The sequence below is a fragment of the Parasteatoda tepidariorum genome, chromosome 8, assembly GCF_043381705.1.
Source record: "Parasteatoda tepidariorum isolate YZ-2023 chromosome 8, CAS_Ptep_4.0, whole genome shotgun sequence".
In the NCBI taxonomy this organism is placed as follows: Eukaryota; Metazoa; Arthropoda; class Arachnida; order Araneae; family Theridiidae; genus Parasteatoda; species Parasteatoda tepidariorum.
This window is the reverse complement of record NC_092211.1, coordinates 76,238,964-76,258,404: the sequence shown is the minus strand read 5'-3', so window position 1 is coordinate 76,258,404 and position 19,441 is coordinate 76,238,964. Positions and strand designations below refer to the sequence as shown.

The window sequence follows — 19,441 nt, the reverse complement described above, 5'->3', positions numbered from 1 at the left end:
TATATATATATATATATATAAGCTTGCTGAAACATGTCTGATTAAGATGTCAGAGCTAAAAAGAAAAAAAAATGAAATTTTTGTTTTCAATGTTCTTATTCATCCATATTATTTTTACAATTTATTAAGTGAAAGTTATAGTTAACTTACTAAGAAAATAATAATGGTAATTTCAATATCTGCTATGTTTTTTTTATCTAAAGTCATTGAAAAAGCAATATATTGACTAAATGACTTCACCAATTTAATAAATTTTATTATTTAGAGTAATTTTTAGCATTTTTTTTTTAAAAAATAGATAACTAATTGACTGATGTTCCTTAAATTCACTGCTGGACCAATATTAGGCGGTATACAAATATGTTCAGTGATATGAAAAAAGTCAAGAAGAAATTTTTAAAAAATAGATACTGTTTTTGTGCATGATAGATTAAAACAAAAAGACAATAATTTTCTTAACTGAACAAAAATTGTTTTTTAACACGTTCAATGAATAAGCTTTTAGGTTTTCCGGTTAACTTGAGAACTATTATTTACACTGGATTCCGATGATTGGTTGAAATATGTTCTAATCATTTCCTGACTCTTGAAAGCATAATTAATTGTCATTTCACCTTAAAATAGAATTTATCGTCTATGAAGTTTCCGACAAACTAAAATACTAAATTTTCACACGTAACTTAGTCCTGAATTGAAAAAAAAATTTCAATATTTTCAGTTTTTGTTTCTTTTTCGACCATTTGAAAAAGATTTTGACATATTTTTTTTTCTTAAAGAAGAAAATGGTTTTATTTTTTTAAACGTAAAAAAATGACTTAAGTAATATGCTTTTCTTCCCTTTAAGAAACGTCGTTTATTATGTAACTTTATTGAGCTTGCATGGATCAAAACAATAGTTTAATAAAAGAGAAAATCATTATTTTAAAAAACCGAGACAAGTTAGTTCTTCAGTTCTCTGAGAAAAAAGGTATGGTCAAAACTCATAGAATAGGGTAAAATTTGCCATATTTCAGGCTCTGTAAGATCTCCAAAAAGCTCGGTAATTATTATCTAAGTACTTTGGCAATGATTTTGGTGGCAAAATTAACGATAAAATAAAATTTTAAAATATGTGATTAAATTTGGTAAATGCGTGAAAATTTGGTAATTTTATCAACAGCATTCCGAATAGCATTTAGCATTGGAATGGATTATTACCATAGAAATCCTTGGCATAGCGCTTCAGTAAAAATTACAGAGCATTTTTGTGTTCATATAGAGCCATACATACGATAAATCTTATCATATTCAGGTAAATTTGATATTTCTTTCCCTCAAAAAGTACGGAATTTCCATATAGCGTACAAAGCTTATAGTTTTTCTTATTTTTATAAATTGATCTAAATCATGGGTTCTTTTAAATACAAAGTGCTGTTTTCATTCATTTTAAGTTAGTTTTACCGTTTCGTTCTTGTATTGCCATGAGGTAAAAGAGATTCAGAAATGGACAGGGTTAAAAAGTCTAATTTTCTTTATTTGTTCCCTTCTGTACAAATGATAGTGTTCCAAATTATCAGAAATCCATATTACAGTGCTTACGAAAATAAGATTTTAAATTACAAATCTAAAGTAATAATGGTTCTAAAGCTTCCATATAATATAGAATGAATGATATTATTTTAAACATGTTATAGAGCTGCATAAAATATAAGATGAGATAGTTCAGATACTAAGTTGATGCTAATGACAAGGTCCAGAAAATACGCTTTCTGACATATACCTCAATAAACTTACGATAAAATACTTATTAGACATTCACTAGTCGATTAGGTCGAGGATTCACCATTAGAATGATCTCTAGGCATAACAGTCTGTATTTTCGAGAAAAGTATTTTGTTGCACACAAAACACTGTTTTTTTTGTTTTTGTTTTTTGAATTCTATAAAGAAAACTCTTTCTTGTTAAAAAATCAGAAGGTAAAGAATATGCACAACATGAACTTCCTATTTCCATAAAACTATTAATCTTTAAGAGAAGAGTTAAAAACGAACTTGTATGATAACCATAATATTAAGTAAATTAAATAATACAGTAGGGGAACAATAATAGATTATTAATTTTCTATGTTATTAAAACTTGTGAACAATTTTTGTCGAATAGAATTAGAAAAAAAAACATTACTTACGTATAAGCTTCAGAAACTCATATTGCATGTTATTTGTGGCGTAAATATGTAACGTTAACTCATTTTAAATATGTTACGTTAACCTATTACGTTAACCTAAGTTCATTTAATACAGTTAATACGCAAGTAATTAGTGATGCAAAAAATTAAATTAAATTGCAAAGAATGTGCATAATTATATACGTAAGGCTAAATTTTTCTTAAATAGAAAAGCCACAAAATTAAAATAAAATATTTAAATTATAATAAAAGGAATACTTTAAATTAATGAAAACTCATTAGCCAGCATGCATTTTCCTATATGCCGATGTGTACACTATAGGTACGCTCCATTAATGGAAATTCATTTTCCTTCACTAATTTAAAAAGTTCATTGGAGTGCATATTTATTTTACTGCAAAGTATGCAAGCATTTAATGGCGCAAAAATTAACAAATTGTATCGAGATTATTAAAAAAAGTGCAAATTCAAATGAGTGGACTTTAATAAAGGGGAATTAAAATAAATCATTCAGTTTTAATAACACTGCATTTGTTGATTTTTTTTTAATGATGCATACTAGCCATTTTCTTCGCTATCACTCTGTCTCTAAGCAATGTTTTCAAGAAAAAAATCAGATGAAAATGTTTAAATATTAGTTTTACATAAAAAAGCATACTTATTTTATATGAATGCGCATAAATTCATATGTGGAACTAGACTTATTAGAATAAAATACTAAAAATTAAATAAAGTACATAAATTAATAAAGTAATGTGTTACAATCATAAAATTTTATTTATCAGCATGCATGCATTTTCCTATATGTCACCTATGTAAGCCATAAATGTGTTACATTAATGGAAACTCATTTTCTTTCACTAATTCAACAAGTTCATTGGAGCGTATATCTATTTGTGACTTCAAGTACTCTAACAATTAATGTTGTAAGGAATGAACTAAAACTGCTTCTAGATTATTAAAAAAAAATATATTTTTCAAGAATAAATGTAATTTCATATGTAAGACAAGAATATTAAGAAAAAATGTACAAAGAAAAAATAAAATATGAAAATTAAAATAAAAGTGAAGAGTTTCAGAATTGAAATGTTCAGTTTTAATGATATTGCACATGCTGTTTCCATTTTTTTAATGGCGCATACTAGCCATTTCTTTCGCAAATTACACAGCATTTTTCTCTGTTTCTATGTAATATTTTCTTCTAAGCTCATTAAAAATAGCGAAAAACACTACCAAAACGTGAAGAAAAAAAGAGATATAAAAATAAATATTTGCTCAGGCAGAAATCTCAGCAGCTGTATAGGGAAAAAAACAGATGAAAATATATTAGGCCATTAAAAGCGTGTAATCGTTTTTCACGCTTTCACCCACAATGGAGAAATAAGAGAAAAAGGAACTTCATTCCAAGATAAATGAAATGGTGTTCATTCTTTTTATATCGATCGTCGTCTGCAATTAAATGAGAAGGTGTAAAGATGCTGGAGAGTAAGGTTAAAGCGAGAAGATGAAGTTATATTGTTTCTCGATCCGATAACGTTCTGGGATACAGAGCTTGATTGATTGCATGCAAATCAATGCATTTTAATTTAGGCTGAACTTGCACTTATTAATGACGAAATCTGCTTAATTTCAAAAGTGTTTTCGATAGCAAATGGAAATAAAGGGAAGTGCTTAATTGATCGTTAGAATATTAATTTGAAATTGATTTCACAATTCCTTATGAGCAGATATTTGCTTAATAATAACAAGAATTGATGAATATTTCTTAATTAATCTTTGCTCTAGTAACAAAACGGGTGAAATATGCATTGTATTTTCTACATAAAATAATATATTAACTACGTAAATAAATTAATATATTAACTAACAATCCATATTTAGATCTAAGACAAGACTAGATCTGTGAGATCTAGATCTAGAATATTTACTCAAAAGTTCAAGCTCGGGTCTGAGAAGGGATCAGAGCTATGAGGAATTTTTCTTATACTTTATTACAGCTTTTAACCTAAACAAATGTACAAAAAAAATCAGATCAGATCAGTTAATTATGAAAATTATTAAGAGAAAAATTTAAGTGTAAAAATTATAATTGTTATTAAGAGTAAAAATCAATAAATGATTCTTAAAACAATATTTTGATATTTTGATTCTTAAAACAATATTTTGATATTTTGTTAATAAAACAATATTTTGATATTTTGATTCTTAAAACAATATTTTGACATTTTGTTAATAAAACAATATTTTGATTCTTAAAACAATATTTTGATATCTTGATTCTTAAAACAATAGATAATATTTTGATTCTTAAAACAATGATCAGATTAGCATATTTTATTTAGTTTTCTAATCTCACTTGGAGAAAAAAATTATATGAAGTTACCACACTGTATGGAGATGACATTTCTGGTAAAAAAAAATTTATAATTCTAGTTCATAAAACCAAAATATGCCCATTTGAAAACAATTCTTTGGTAATTTTTTCGTCCATATGGTAATGGCTTTCCGGAAGTTTAAGTTTTCAAAATTATAGTTCTTATTACCACACATTTAGTAAAAAATACACCGAAATTTAACAGAATAAATGTTTTTTATGCCATGCTCTAAGGTATCGTGATAAAATGATAAAATATTATTACATTTACTAAATTTTATCACGTATTATAAAACCGTATTTTATTATTAATTTTACCAAAATAATTCTCATAGCGCTTCGGTAAATTAACCGAACTTTGTGGTGTCTCCATAGAGTCAGAAACACGCTAATTTTTATCAAATTCTAGTAGTTTTGAGCATTTTTTTCTTCCTCAATAAAAATTTTATTATAATAGCTTTATACTTTTTAAACTCCAACCTTACTCAGTCTTGTTAATTATCACGCTTGGTCGGACTTAGACTCAAAAATATATTACAAATCTTGAAATTTTTATATGCAATAAATTAAATTTCATTTAAGACCGATATTTTTATTTAATTATAAATTACGTATTTCAAAGTTATGCGTTGGACAATATGTGACGCATAGGTATATGTTACGTATTTGCACTGATTTCGAAATAAGAATATCGTTTAACAATTTTTATTTTATTTTTTATTCAATTTTTTATTTGATTCTTTACCAATACCATGCTATTTAAGGCCACGAAATATTTATTTTTCATTATTTTAATTATTTAACCGGGAAATTTATTCCAAAGCCTGCAATTGTATAAGTTATATCAATAGCCTTCAGTCAAATTATAAATAGGGTGTTCCATAAACCCAACTATTAGCATGTATTTTTTAAACCCTTTAAGTATATACATCAAGGATAGCGAATTGATACTTAAGCGAGAAAAAAACGTATTTGAAATCCAAGCTATATTTTTAAAAGTAGGTAGATGTATTAAGCATCAAAATAGGTTTAATTGAAAGATGAAACCTTGGTGTTTCAAATAATAGTCTTTCAGCTCCTGATTATTTTCTCCAGCAATCAAACTTACCTTGTTGTTTCATTGTGTAATATGTCAGATTCTGAATGTGATTTATTTTTTTGTGCTCAAATACTAAGCAGAAAATTCTTCTTTTTTTTTTCATTTTTGATTAGAGTTCAAAAGATCAAATTTAAAAGTTCTATTTAACCCTTCCAGCGTTTAGCCCCTGGATAAAATTGTACCGTAATTTCCCAGCCACGCAACTCTCTACCATTTAAAACCATGAGGAAACTGGTTTTTTGATGCAAAGAATATTACAACAAACAGCAAAGAAGGTTAAGAAATGGTATAAAAAGGGTAAACAAAAAATACAAACAAGCCAGAAAAGTGTGCTGTTATCAATAAAATTTATAATTTACCACTAATTGCAATATTAGATTTTTGCAATTAAACAAACCATTTAATGAATTAATAAAACACTGTATCATTATATAGAGCCATTTAATGATTTATGACTTAGAAAAGCAATTAATGATGACTTAAAATATTATATGATTTAAAAAGCTTGATACACGGAAAAAACAATTCTGGTGAAATTACCGTGCGGTATGGTAATGATATTTCTGGTGAAGAAACTATAATTCATAATTCTGGTTATTAAAGTCAAAATATATGATCTTTAAACTATTTTTTTCGGTAAATCTTCCATTAAAATAATAACAGATTCCTGGAATTTCTGCAAATTTAAAATTAATCTTTTTTTGTCACATTTTTAGTTAAAAGTGCAAAACTTAAAAGTAAATTTAACCTAATATATGGTTTTTATGCAGGCTGTCACACAGCACATATAATAAAACCATGTTTCATTGCTAACTTAACCAAATCCAGTACCGAAGCGCTACGGTAGAAATTATCCAGCCTTTTGGTGTCACGAAACCTTTTCCCATATTCTGGCAGTTTTAGCCCTACCTTTTTTTTTCTCTGTGTATGGTAAAACTAAGCAATTCTGGGATTAAATAAGTTACTTTATGATTATCTAAAACACTTAACGATTAATTGAAAATTTATAAAAAAAACACTTTATGGTTAATTAAAATTTTCGGTATTATGAATAATTGTTTGGTCACTCAATCAAGTTTAGTTTTAAATGCTACAAATCATCAATGAAATGTAGGATCAAATCAACGAATTAAACCAACCAAGTTAGGATTAAATATCATCTTAATATTACTTGCTACACAATTTAGAAGTTGTTGTAAAAACTTTTTAAAAATAGAATTATTAAAAGACTGATTTATTTTAGTTCTGTTCAAATAGTTCCTCTAAAATCCACAATTTTCTATTGTTTTAAATATATTATAAGCTGTAACTTTCTAGAATACACTAAGAATTATATCAAAAATAAAATAATTTAATGGTTGTTGCTATTAAACTTCAATAATTAAACTTTTTTAATTTTCTTAAAGCATAAGAGGCCTCTTTAAAACTTGTATTGAGCAAAGACATTTTAAATATTATTAAGCTACGAGAAATTATGAAAGCAGTTGTAGAATTATTTGCATTTCTTAAGGAGTTACTTAAATTGCTAATAAATATCAAGCAAAATAAATATCTTTATTGAACGAGAGAGAAATATTTATTCATTGTGACAATGCACAATTGTTTGTTATTGTTGAAAGCAAACAACATTAGAACAATTTTTGACAAAATTTATATCCTAATCTTGAACAATGTATGCAGATATCTATTTATTTTCTTTATTTTATAACAATTGTTTTAAAATTAATTTCTTTTATAAAGATAATCCTGGTTTAAAAGTTCTCTTTGAAGACAGAAACGATTTCAATGTAACAACAAAAGAGTGAAATATTGTAATAGAAATGAATTACAAACCGAAACAAATGGTAAACTCTTAAAACGGGGGTATTTCAATTTTATTTGTTTCAAGAATATACATCCTTTTCATGGTAATTCTTTGAAAGAATCTACATTTATTAAGTTTTAGTTAAAAATATTTTATAGCTCACGATGTAAAATTAATAACCTGTAAAATTAATAACCATTTTTTTAAATCTCCCATAATTAGAGGTATAGATAAAAGACCTATTTAAAATAATTGCACTCTTGAATAATTTTGCTGGATTTTATCTTTAAAAATCATTGAGAAATAATTTATAATTGAACTAACAATTAACTATAAATTAGTGTGCTCATATAATTGTATTTTATTTCTCGAAAATACACTTGTATTTTGCCTAGCAATCACTAACGAACGCTTTGGTCTTGGCATCGTTATGAAACGTCAACAAAAGATTATAAACAAGCAAAATAAATAAAAAAATAGACTAAGATTTAAACAAAAGTATTAAATTTAACAGATTGGTTTAGAAAAAGACCTTTTTTTGCACAAAATATATGAAAAAATAACGAACGACTAATTGTAAACTGACGGGAAACGATAAATTGCACGCAGCTAATTTATAGATTGCTAAGCAAATCAATTCACTTTAAATCGTTGGGACTAGGAGAGCAATTGATAATCAATTGACGACTAAATCGAAATAGAAAAAGGCTTATCTTATAGATTTTTGTAGAAGGTAGTTGGTTGGTTAGATCAACAAGATGCGGAAACCGAAACCAACTGTCAAGCGGTCTGCTGATCAATTTTGGCACACAACGTAATATAAAAACACTTATAACTTTTTATATAATGCAGATAGAAGGGTGAAATTTTTTTCACAATGTTTAAAATCGTTTGAAATTTTGAAATCAGCAATAAAAAAATTCGATATTTGGGTCAATTTTTAGGTACTGTGACCTTTTGAGAAATAATAATAAAATTACTCTATAATTTAAACTTATTCATTTGTATTTGGTGTTAAAATATTATTTAAACTTATTCTGTTACATTTAACTAAGTTTGAAATTGCGTGTGTGTAGGTGTTTTTTCGTTGCATAATTATTTATAAGAAAAAAAATTGATTTCAGAATTTAAGACATAAAGTTATTAATAAAAAGCATATTGATAAAACTAATAAGATATAAGGCACAAGTTTATTTTTGCAAAAGGTATTTATCAGTACACGGCAAAAAAATCCGGCTCAAATTACGGTCTATGGTACCCACACTTTAGCAGATGCGTCATCCATCAGCGCGTGCATTATCTGTAAAATCTATTTTTATCGGAAAAAATTATACAGTAATTTTGACGATATTATTTATTAAATAAGAGTAATTCAGTAATTTTACGATAATTATTATTGTATAAGTTAAAGTATGTCAGTTTTTTATTTTGTTTCGCAACATATATTCCGGTAAAAAAATATTTTACGGTAAAAAGTACCGGTATCCTGTGTGCTCGTACTTTTTACCGAAATTTGACCAGGAAATTTTTTTGTATATGATTTCCTACAATATTATTAAAATGCAATTTTAATATAGTATTTTTATTTCTAGTGGTACAGATAAATGAAATCTGAACTTAAAAATTAAGCATCTTGTTATGTGCTTGATTTGCTAAAAATGTCTTATTATGTGATTTGATTTGCTGATTTCTTAAAAAATATTAAATACAGATTTTTGTGTCTAAATAAATATTAACTTTTTATTAGTTTGATTTAAAAAAATAATTGCTGACTTTGTTGAAATTAGTAAACAAAAGTTTAAGCGTAGCAGATCTTATGAAATTAAACTCCTTATTTAATAAAAAGGGAGCTTAATTTAAGGGGAAAAAATGATAAAACAAAAATAACATGATAAAGCAGTTGAAATATTATAAAGTTTATAATCTGAATAACGATAATGGACACAAAAACTAATATAAATTTAAATCGAATTATTTTTCTCTTCGAGAATTAAAAATAAAATTGCACAATAGAGTTAAAATATTCTTACACGATATGCACAAACACATTGCAAAACATGTATGGATATTGATTTGTAGATGCTTACCGTTGAATAATGTTTCATGAAACTTTGCATGGAAAAAAAATTGAAACATACCTTATAAAAACCCATAACTATTAAGTTACGAATCAATATTCCGTTATAAAATGTATTAAATATGAAATATTAAAGAACAAAAATTAAAAACGCACATATTTATGAACATTAGGAAAATGTTTTGAAAAACCTGTCAATTTTCAAGGACGGTCCATTAATAATCGCCCAGTTTTTAAAACAAGATCATTGAAACAATAAAAAAAAAAAACATTTTTTTTAAACAAGTCGCAATAAAATCTTTATTAAAGAAAACCGTGGTTACTATTTAGAGTAACAACTATAATCATTTATCAAATGATTGCCTGGAAAACAACCTGTCACGTAGAGTATGGACAAGCAATGCCATCTATTGAGGCTTTACTATATGAAGATTTATTAAAGTTAACCAATTTAAGAAGTTAAAATTTGCGTAACTTATTCAAAAGTTTGGTTTAAAATCAATAATTTGTACTGCCCACGAATGACGAGCTTCGTAAGAAAAGCAGTGAAACAACAGATCATTTCAACATCAAAGATTTAAGCAGCATCCAGTTTATCATTAGGTTTGTATAATTACAACATTTAACTATTATAAACGCTATAATTTTTATTATTTTTTAAAATATTAGCGAATTCTTGAACTTGTTAACAGTAAACAATGATACAGTAAAAACGTTTTTTTGAAATCTTGGTTTAGTAAAATTTATTTATTTTCTACTTAAATTATTCAGCTGTCTAGATTTAAATGGTGAAGATAAATGACGAATTTTAAGTACTTGAATAATGCCTGTGAATAATGAGATTCTCATAAACCTTCAGAACAGCATTTTTTAATAAAACTGTAAGCATTTTATTACGTTTTATTTTGTTTAATAAATTTCAAAGATATATAATATTTACCATAAACTTATGCCATCGTGTTTTTCCACAATATTGCTCTTGTATCAAACTGTTGTAAAAATATTTTTTTTTGTATATTAAAAAGAATTTTAATGCATTAAACACATTGCATTTCCTTAAACAATTTAGATTATTATTGCTCAACAGCTCTTTCAAGGCTATAACTGGACTGTTTTAGCATTATTATTGTTTCATATTCTTTTAAATATTGAAAATGCAACAACGATTTACTGTTGAAAAATGTTATAGTTCATTTACATTGATTTCAAAGTGTTTTTTTATGAATATTCTAGTTAGAAATATACCCATGTGTAATTGTTAAATATCTTGTTTTCTAAACTGGTTCATGTATAATATATAATAGTAATGTATAATGTAAAAAATGTATAATGTTAACAAAACATAAATAAAGGTTAAATATTTTTTGGTGGCACAAAATTATAACTTTTATCGTCATGAAAGATGCCGGAAATGTTCTTCAATTAATTTATAGGTTTAACCAAAAAAAAAGGAGTCGAAATCAATTATTCACTATAAAGTAATTCGCTTAAAAATCAAAGTAACTAAATAAGTTAATTATGAGATTCTTAAATGAAATAAGTTTATGGAGATTTATTTCGTGTCGCTGCAATAATGAGTTATAAATATAAAAATTCCGCATTTTTTAGCAAGAAAATTAGATATTATTTATTTTAAGAATTTTGATATATTTTTTTTTACATACGAAGTAATTAATTTTCAATGTGTCAGAGTGAAAATGAGATTCTCATAAACCTTCAGAACAGCATTTTCTAATAAAACTATAAGCATTTTATTACGTTTTATTTGAATAAAACAGCATTGAGGGCACGATTCAGACTTCGAATACATCCAAAAATAACCAACTAAATGATTATATACCCTCATTGTTTTTTTTTCTCAAATTACTTTGTAAACTAATTTTAAAGAAACGCATCAAAAAATACCAAGCTAAAATTGCAACCTATCATCCAATTAATATAGTATATAGATAATTCAAACTTGATATTAAACAATTTTCGAGTTAGAGACGCTAAACTGATGCCGCTTACTGGCAACAACAAAAAATCGAAACTTTAAATTTTTATTATTGAAAAAACTATCAGTATGTATTGTTGGTAATTTTACATAATATAGTTTTTATTATTTTTTTTACCTTAGTTGATCATTTTTCTCAGCATTAACTGTAGACAAATGTAAATAATCTTTCGAATTTATTAGTTTTACTATTTAATATCTGAAACAACTAATTGGTTAATTTATGCAATGGCTTTCAAAATTATTAATTTGAGAAATTGGATAAATTAAATACTTTATCCGAATTAAATTATAATACAAATACTAATGGATGTGTTATTTTTTTAAATATCTGCATAATTAAAAATTACTTTCTTATAATAAGCAAGCATTTATTCGCTATTAAATATGCCGTTATTTCGTATAATATTTGAAACTATTAATTGATTGAGTATATTTAATAGTAAAATTTTGAACTCTTAAACCATAAATACAAGAACAAAGGATTGTGTTAATCTTTTTTTAAAAGAGTTGTTTTAAAGTAATAAAATACATCTACTCGCTTTAATGTTAAGTGTATCAGAAATAATAAAAGATATTACTTACCGCGTGCGAGGAGAAAAATCATCAACAAAATGAAATATGCCCTCTTTTCACAATGGAGCAGCACAGCAAAACCCATTTGTAAACCAAACTTCATTTTACACTGAAGTAATAATACTTAAACTTCCAAATCACAGTGTAGTAATATTACAGTCACATAGCATTGAAAACTTACAGTATACTGTATAAATTCTTGTGTTTAATTAGCAGTAGAGATTGAATCACAGTAATCAAGTTAGTAATGAAAATTCAAGCAAATAAAATGCTTCAGTTTGTCAAATAGAAGTATGAACAAGATATTGTTTGAATCCAATTCATATAACCTGACATTTGCTGTTTGAAAGTGTGTTGAGTGTAATTCTTGAATAAACAATTTCACACCAACAAAAAGTAGCAATGACAGATTAGATTACGAATCCCATCAACAAGAATCAACAATTTTGAGAATGCATTTCAAAGCACAATCCACAACAACCATTTACATTAAAATATAACCTTCAATATATTCTAAATATCATTAAACATCAAAGCCATCATTTAAATACACCAAATTTAACAAATCCATAAGTGTCTGCGTAAAAATGTTCTAAAGAATTGCAAGAATACACGTGTTTATTCGGATTGGAGCATGGAAACTATTTCACACCGGACATCAATTACTGCACGTTCGATCCAGAAACCTTTTCCGATGTGACTAGGCAGCGCGTAGTTTTCCGGGCAGAATCGGGAAAAGGGATATAAAATCCGCGAGAGGTCGTTGCGATAGCGGGAGTGTTTATCCCAGAAAGCAACTTGCGGTCCATGGTGGGGCTGTTTTATAACCTGGCATAAAAACCTCCCGTTCCGACTGTTTTCACCGCATTAAAATTTTACGAGGATACGAACGTTTTCACTAGAGCTGGGAAGACGGTTTTGCTGAAAGAGTTATACAGGACTATAAAAATGAGGGAAAAGAAAACCATTTGTGGGTTTCTTGTAGCAAATAAAGATTGTACAGGAGTTGGAAGAATTATTCATTTTATTCAGTTTGCCAGTAACATGATTTATTGTATTGTTCGATTTTTAGAAGTTGAAAAATATCATTCGTTTAGTAATGAGATCACACACACAAGAAAATATTGTACAAATTTCTTTGCATACCTTTTTTTAAATGCAGTTTTATACTTTTAGTGTTTCTGGAAATAGTTTTATCATGAAAAGTATTATTTTCATTAAGTTGAGGCAGCTGGTTCATTGAAATATTATTCCTCCACTCGTCTAATTTTCTAACGAATTTCATATTAAAGCTCGTAATTAAGATCTATGATACATTTTATGCGATAAATATGATTGTTGCGATCAATGTTTACTGATTGCAGATCAAAATCAATGATAATTCAAGTTCTTTCTAAATGAAAAGGGACAACTTGAGCATTATTTTAACCGGTAAAAATATACTTGTGTGCGTTAATTCGGATATTTCAAAAGTTCAATTGTTTCCCATTATTGTGAAAAGTACTAACGTATTTTCATAAGATGTATTATTTTACTAATTGTCTAAAAGAACATTTCATTTTAAATACTCTCGTGTGATGCGTAAAATTTCAAATGGCAAATTTATTAAAAAAAAAGACATTTATGCAATTTTATTACAAGTAAACGAAATTGTAAATTCAGTGTTTTTTTTTAATTCTTTTAACTTAAGAAATAATTTTAAAATTAGATTCATGAGCTGTAAACTTCTCTATGAAAATAAATACTTTTTTCCAATGGTCAACTGATTGAAATTCGTCACTCATGTATCAGTAGAGCAGATTTTTTGGTTCTTTCAGGGGCAACACATTAAGTAGTCTAAAGTTGCTGCCACAGTAAGGAAAGATAGTAAAGTGAATGAAAGAACATCCATACCTTAACCGGGACCCTTCTGATATGAGGTTAGCTCACGTCGGGTACTCGACACAAAAGAATTTCTTTATTCTATTCAGCTATTAACTACATAAAATCTGCAAGGCATGTAAGTGTAAATCTAAACAAAGATTAAGAGATCAGTCGGAAGAATTTCGGAACAGCTTGTACACTGAGAAAAAGTTTGGTCAAAACTACCAGAATATGGCAACATTTACTGTTTTTTGGTTCAATAGGAACTCGAAAAACCTGGATAATTTTTAACGAACCGCTTTTCTAATAATTTTATACCGAACAAATTTGGAAAATGCTGTACTTTTATCGTGATACCTCAGATTATGGTACACTATCTACCAATAAGCATTTGGACACGTGAGATTGAAAAGAAAAAGAGATTTTATTCATAATCAATAGCTGATAGAGCCTCCACGAAAGGCAATTACAGCGTGAACCCTCCGGGGCATACTTTCCACAAGTCCTTGTGTGACGACTAGTAGTATTTTCTTCCACTCGGCTTGGAGAAGACATGTAAGTTCCAAATAGTGTATTTTTCCAAAATAAAATTTTGGAAGATTATCTACCAATAAATATTTGGACACCTATGCAAATGAGTATATCTGCGGTCCTGAGATACGTCACGCCCTCCTCCGATATATATCGTGTAGGGAACAACATCGGCATTAGTCCCATGCAAGATGCTTTCTGCAATATTTTGGATGACAATGTGCTTCCTACGTTGTGACAGTTTTACGAGGTGAACCCCTGTTACTTCCTGGATGACAATGCCAGCTGTCATGTCGCGAGGGTGACCAAGGCTTGTTATAGTGCCAATGGGGTTAATCGATTGGACTGGCCTGTCCACAGCCCAGACCTGAACCCTATCGAGAACCTCTGAAACGAGTTGGATCCCCGAATCAAGGGGTGCACTATCAGTCCAAAATCGGTGAATTGAACTTGCATGTCTTCTCCAAGCCGAGTGGAAGAAAATACCACTAGCCGTCACACAAGGACTTGTGGAAAGTATGCCCCGGAGGTTTCACGCTGTAATGGCCTCTCGTGGAGGCTCAACCAACTATTCATTATGAATAGAGTTTGTTTTTCTTTTCAATCACACGTGTTCAAATACTTATTGGTTAATAGTGTGTTGTCCTGTAGAGTAATAGCATTGGTGAATAAATAAACATAATTTTGGTTAATAAAACCCAAAGTATACGGTTGATAAATGAGTTATTTGATAATTTTTCCGTTCAAAGGATAACGATTTACAGGAAAGTTTGGTGTTCAAACAAGTAGCTCTTATTACCACACATTTAATAAAAAATGCAAAACTGAAATGCAAGTTTAGCCAAATACATGATTTTTACTTATACTATAAAATATCGGGTATAAAATTACTGAGTTTCCCCACATTTACCAGATTAAGTCAAATTTTATGAAACCATATTTAATTGTTAATTGTACCAAAAACATGACCAAAGCGCTTTGATAAACATTACTGATCTTTTTGGTTCATTTCGTGAAGCCAGAAACACGGTAAATGTTACCATAATTTGGTAGTTTTGACTATAGTATTCAGGTAGTTTTGACCATTTTTTTTCTTAGTGCGGCATTATGAATCATCTAAATGTACATCTTAAATTGCTTACAATTTATTACTTATAAATTCCATTAATAAAATAAATAAGAAGTTTAACTGATTAAAATAATTTATTACTAGGCTGTTTTTTATTAATTTTTATAATAATTTTGCAGTTGTTTTCACTACAATAAATAAAAGAAAGTAAACCTTCGAAAAATTACTTCCGTTTACCTAATAACGAACTCATTAAATTATTTTATTTTTATTGCTCTCATGACAATATGACAACTTGAATACCAAATATCAAAAAATTACAACAGCAAGGTATATTGATATATCAAAAAATTACACTATCATAGTCGAATCTGAGATTTAAGAATTTTTCTTTAATAAGTTGTATTATGAATTAATGAAATAAATTATAAGTTTATACAAGACTATAAAGTTTTTACTGAATAAAACCCTCCATAAAAAATCTGTATTTTTAATAAAACAGCGAACTATGGAAGTTTTAAAAATACAAAATTTTTCTAATATTTTGCAGTAATTTTCTTACTGAATAAATAAAAAAAATTACCTCCCAAACTCATTTTTCATAAAATAATAATAATAAAATGAATATATTTTATTTTTCATGCTGAATATTTCAAGTTGTTTAAAATATTTTTTTTTTCGGATCTGAAGTTTTATTTTTACTACACTACCTTAACAAAATCATGCTAATCAAATATTATGTTAGGCATGAAGAGAGAACTTTTCTTCCTATTAAAACCAGAATTGTTACATTATTATTCTGACGAAGAAAAAATAAACTTATAAGAAAAATCTGAGTTATGCTCTTAATGAAGTCTCCCAAGTTTTAATGCATATTTTATGGTATATATTTTTGTCTAGCCTGCTTTGAATTTTACTTAAAGACGCTAATTTAGAGTATTCTGCAGTAATCTTGAAATGTTTTATGCATACTTTTGAGAACATTTTATTTTTTAAAAAAAAAGCGTAGAAAGTTTTCTTTTGTTTTAATATTTTTTTACAGTATTTTTCTAAAATCCTTATATGTGTTTAAACTTCCTGAATAATATCGTAAATTCTTGTAAAATTGGTCGTATTTAAACTATTTAATTTCGAAAATTCACAGATTTTTTATGCTTATAAACTTTTCTTTTACATGCTGTTTATTATTTATTGAGCATTTTTGCATCAGACTCTCAAAAAATTTCTAATTTACACTAGATTGCCTAAGGAAGTCATTTTGACTGCCTTTAATTTCAATTAGAAAAACAATGATGTATATAATGACACAATTTCTTAGAATTTTGTACAGCATATAATTTTTTTATTGTTAATATTTACTAAATAAAAAAAATATTAAAAATTAATTTTAAACAAATTTCTTTACACATTATTTATTCTTTTACAATCCAGAAATTTTGACTGCTTTTGGGCAGTATAGGTATGTACTAAGTTTCAGTCTTTCTAGTGTTAAGAAAATTTTTTAGCGTTGCGCATAAAATTCCTCACTTCCATGGCAGTTTTATTCCATAGTAAGAAACAAATAGCAGAGCCAAATAGAATTAAAAAACATTTCTCAGAAGGTAAATTAAGTAAAGCGATAAAGATAAAATTGAGTAAATGTTAACGTTTCGTTTTGTGAATTTTTACACTTTTAATTACTTGTCAAGAAATTTGAAAAATATCATAAAAAAATAGAACCGAACTTTAACTTTTCCCATCTATATGAGTCATCTTAATTTTCCGGCAATTTGTTTCTTAACAAATATCTATGTGAGTCATCTTAACTTTCCGGCTACTACACTTGTGATTGCTGTCGCGCCTTTTAATCGGAAAGAACATATAAATTTTTCCTAATTTTAATAAATAAAAAATTTCATAGGAATGCATAGAATGTGACATTACATTTGATAGCTTTAATCATTTCCTAATTAGTTAAAAAATAAGAAACTGAAATATGTTTGATGACACTATTTTAAATTTCATTTCTTCAATTATACTTTAACAAATATTATTTTCCTCTATTATCAAAAAACCTTGACAAATATTATTTTCCTCTATTATCAAAAAACCTTGACAAATATTATTTTCCTCAATTATCAAAAAACCTTAACAACTATTATTTTCCTCTATTATCAAAAAACCGTCACAAATATTATTTTCCTCTATTATCAAAAGCCTTTAACAAATAGTATTTTCCTCTATTATCAAAAACCCTTAACAAATATTATTTCCCTCTATTATCAAAAAATCTAACGTCTAATTCTAATATGGTAAAGAGAGCAATGATGGGTTAGGAGATAGAGAGTTCACCTTCTAATGAGTGAACCGGGTTCGAATCCCAGCAATGGATGGTAAATGCAAATTCTGTATCCAGCTCGTACCGGCCACCGTGCTGACGTAAAATATCCTCAGCGGTAGACGGATCGTGGGTTAGAGTCCCCTTGCCTTCAGACTATTCTTGGAAGATTTCCGTGGTTTTCCTCTCCGTGTAACGTAAATGTGGGTAAGTTCCATCAAAATGTCTACCACGACGGTAAATATCTCCTAATGATTGATCCAGGAGTTCCCTTGTTTCTGGATTGGGTTCAAAATAACAAGGCTACGAAGTTGAATATCAGTAGTCATAAATCAGTAGTCAATAGTCGTAGTCGTTTTGATTATACATTTACTGTGTTTAAAAAAATTCTTTTCTTGGATCTTGATACCTTAGGTACTGTTCTGTCAGCTGTGATTATATTCTGAGTTACAAACATCTTATATTTAACCATGTGTAATTGTTTCTTTTTATTAACTATGCACCCCTACTGAAGATGCGATATCATTATCTCTTCAGATAGATATTGTTTATTTTCTTTATAATGTTTGTTTGTATTTAGTTCATTTCTAAGTAACGCTGCTTTCTGGATTTCGTATTTAATATTCTTCCTATTTGTTAGAACTCTAATTTGAAAATTTTTGATATGTTTGCTTATGTGATTGAACTGTTACGCGTAATTAGAACTTTCAGAGTGTCCCCGGATGCCTCCTTGAAAGGGCGTGGATGGAAGTTCAGAAAAAAAAAATTTGAAACATTACGCATAAACTATAATCAGTCGTCTCAAACGTATAACCGTATACTATATCAACTATTTAAGCCATTTTAGTTAATCTATTTCAATGTAAGAAGATAAAACCACCTGAACCTACATGCTAATACATGCACAGCTAAACTACATACATACCGCTTCAGTTCTAAAATGAAGAACACAAAATAAAATTTAAAAAAAAGAAACTCAGAACACAAATAAATGACAACAAATAAAAAATGGCGTTTACCAAATGTGGTATAGAGAACAAGCTAAAACAGGAAGATTTATAATTTGTGATTCTACTCCGAAGAACATACATTAATTATAGTGCAGCAAGTATAGTACGTCTGCTGGTATGACATTGTTTACGAGCTTAGTCTTACACTAAAATAGTTCATTTGAGATTAAAAATACTCAAACATTTCCTATGATGTCCAATTGATTTATATAATTCATTTGTGTGACATTATTTGGGATTTTTTCACACAAAGAAAAAAATATATATGCAAAATTTAAAGAATATGGTAAAATTTATCACACATCAAAATCAGATATCAAACATCAAAAAACTCGGAAATTTTAATCAAAGTATTTTTGTAAATTTAACAACAAAATCTAATTTATAATGAATGATAAAATTCGATAAATGTTGTAAAATTTAGTATTTTTATCTTGATACCTTAGAGCATGACCTAAAACCAATTTTCAGTTTTGAGTTCGGTTAAATTAACTTTTCAGTTTCCTCTTTAATTTTTACAAATTAATACCCGAATTTAGGGTAAGCAGTTACCATAACTTT

The 19,441-nt window shown here is 27.5% G+C and overlaps 1 protein-coding gene across 1 annotated transcript in view; it reads right to left on the bottom strand.

Moving 5' to 3' along the window:
* LOC107449899 (cell adhesion molecule Dscam1) overlaps window positions 1–12,794 on the bottom strand; it is a 269,009-nt gene extending 256,215 nt beyond the window's left edge. The window contains exon 1 of the mRNA XM_071184247.1: window positions 12,100–12,794. Within this exon, the coding sequence (XP_071040348.1) occupies window positions 12,100–12,193 (94 nt within the window). The 5' untranslated portion in view covers window positions 12,194–12,794. The remainder of the gene's footprint in view (window positions 1–12,099) is intronic.
* Between the last annotated feature and the right edge of the window lie 6,647 nt (window positions 12,795–19,441).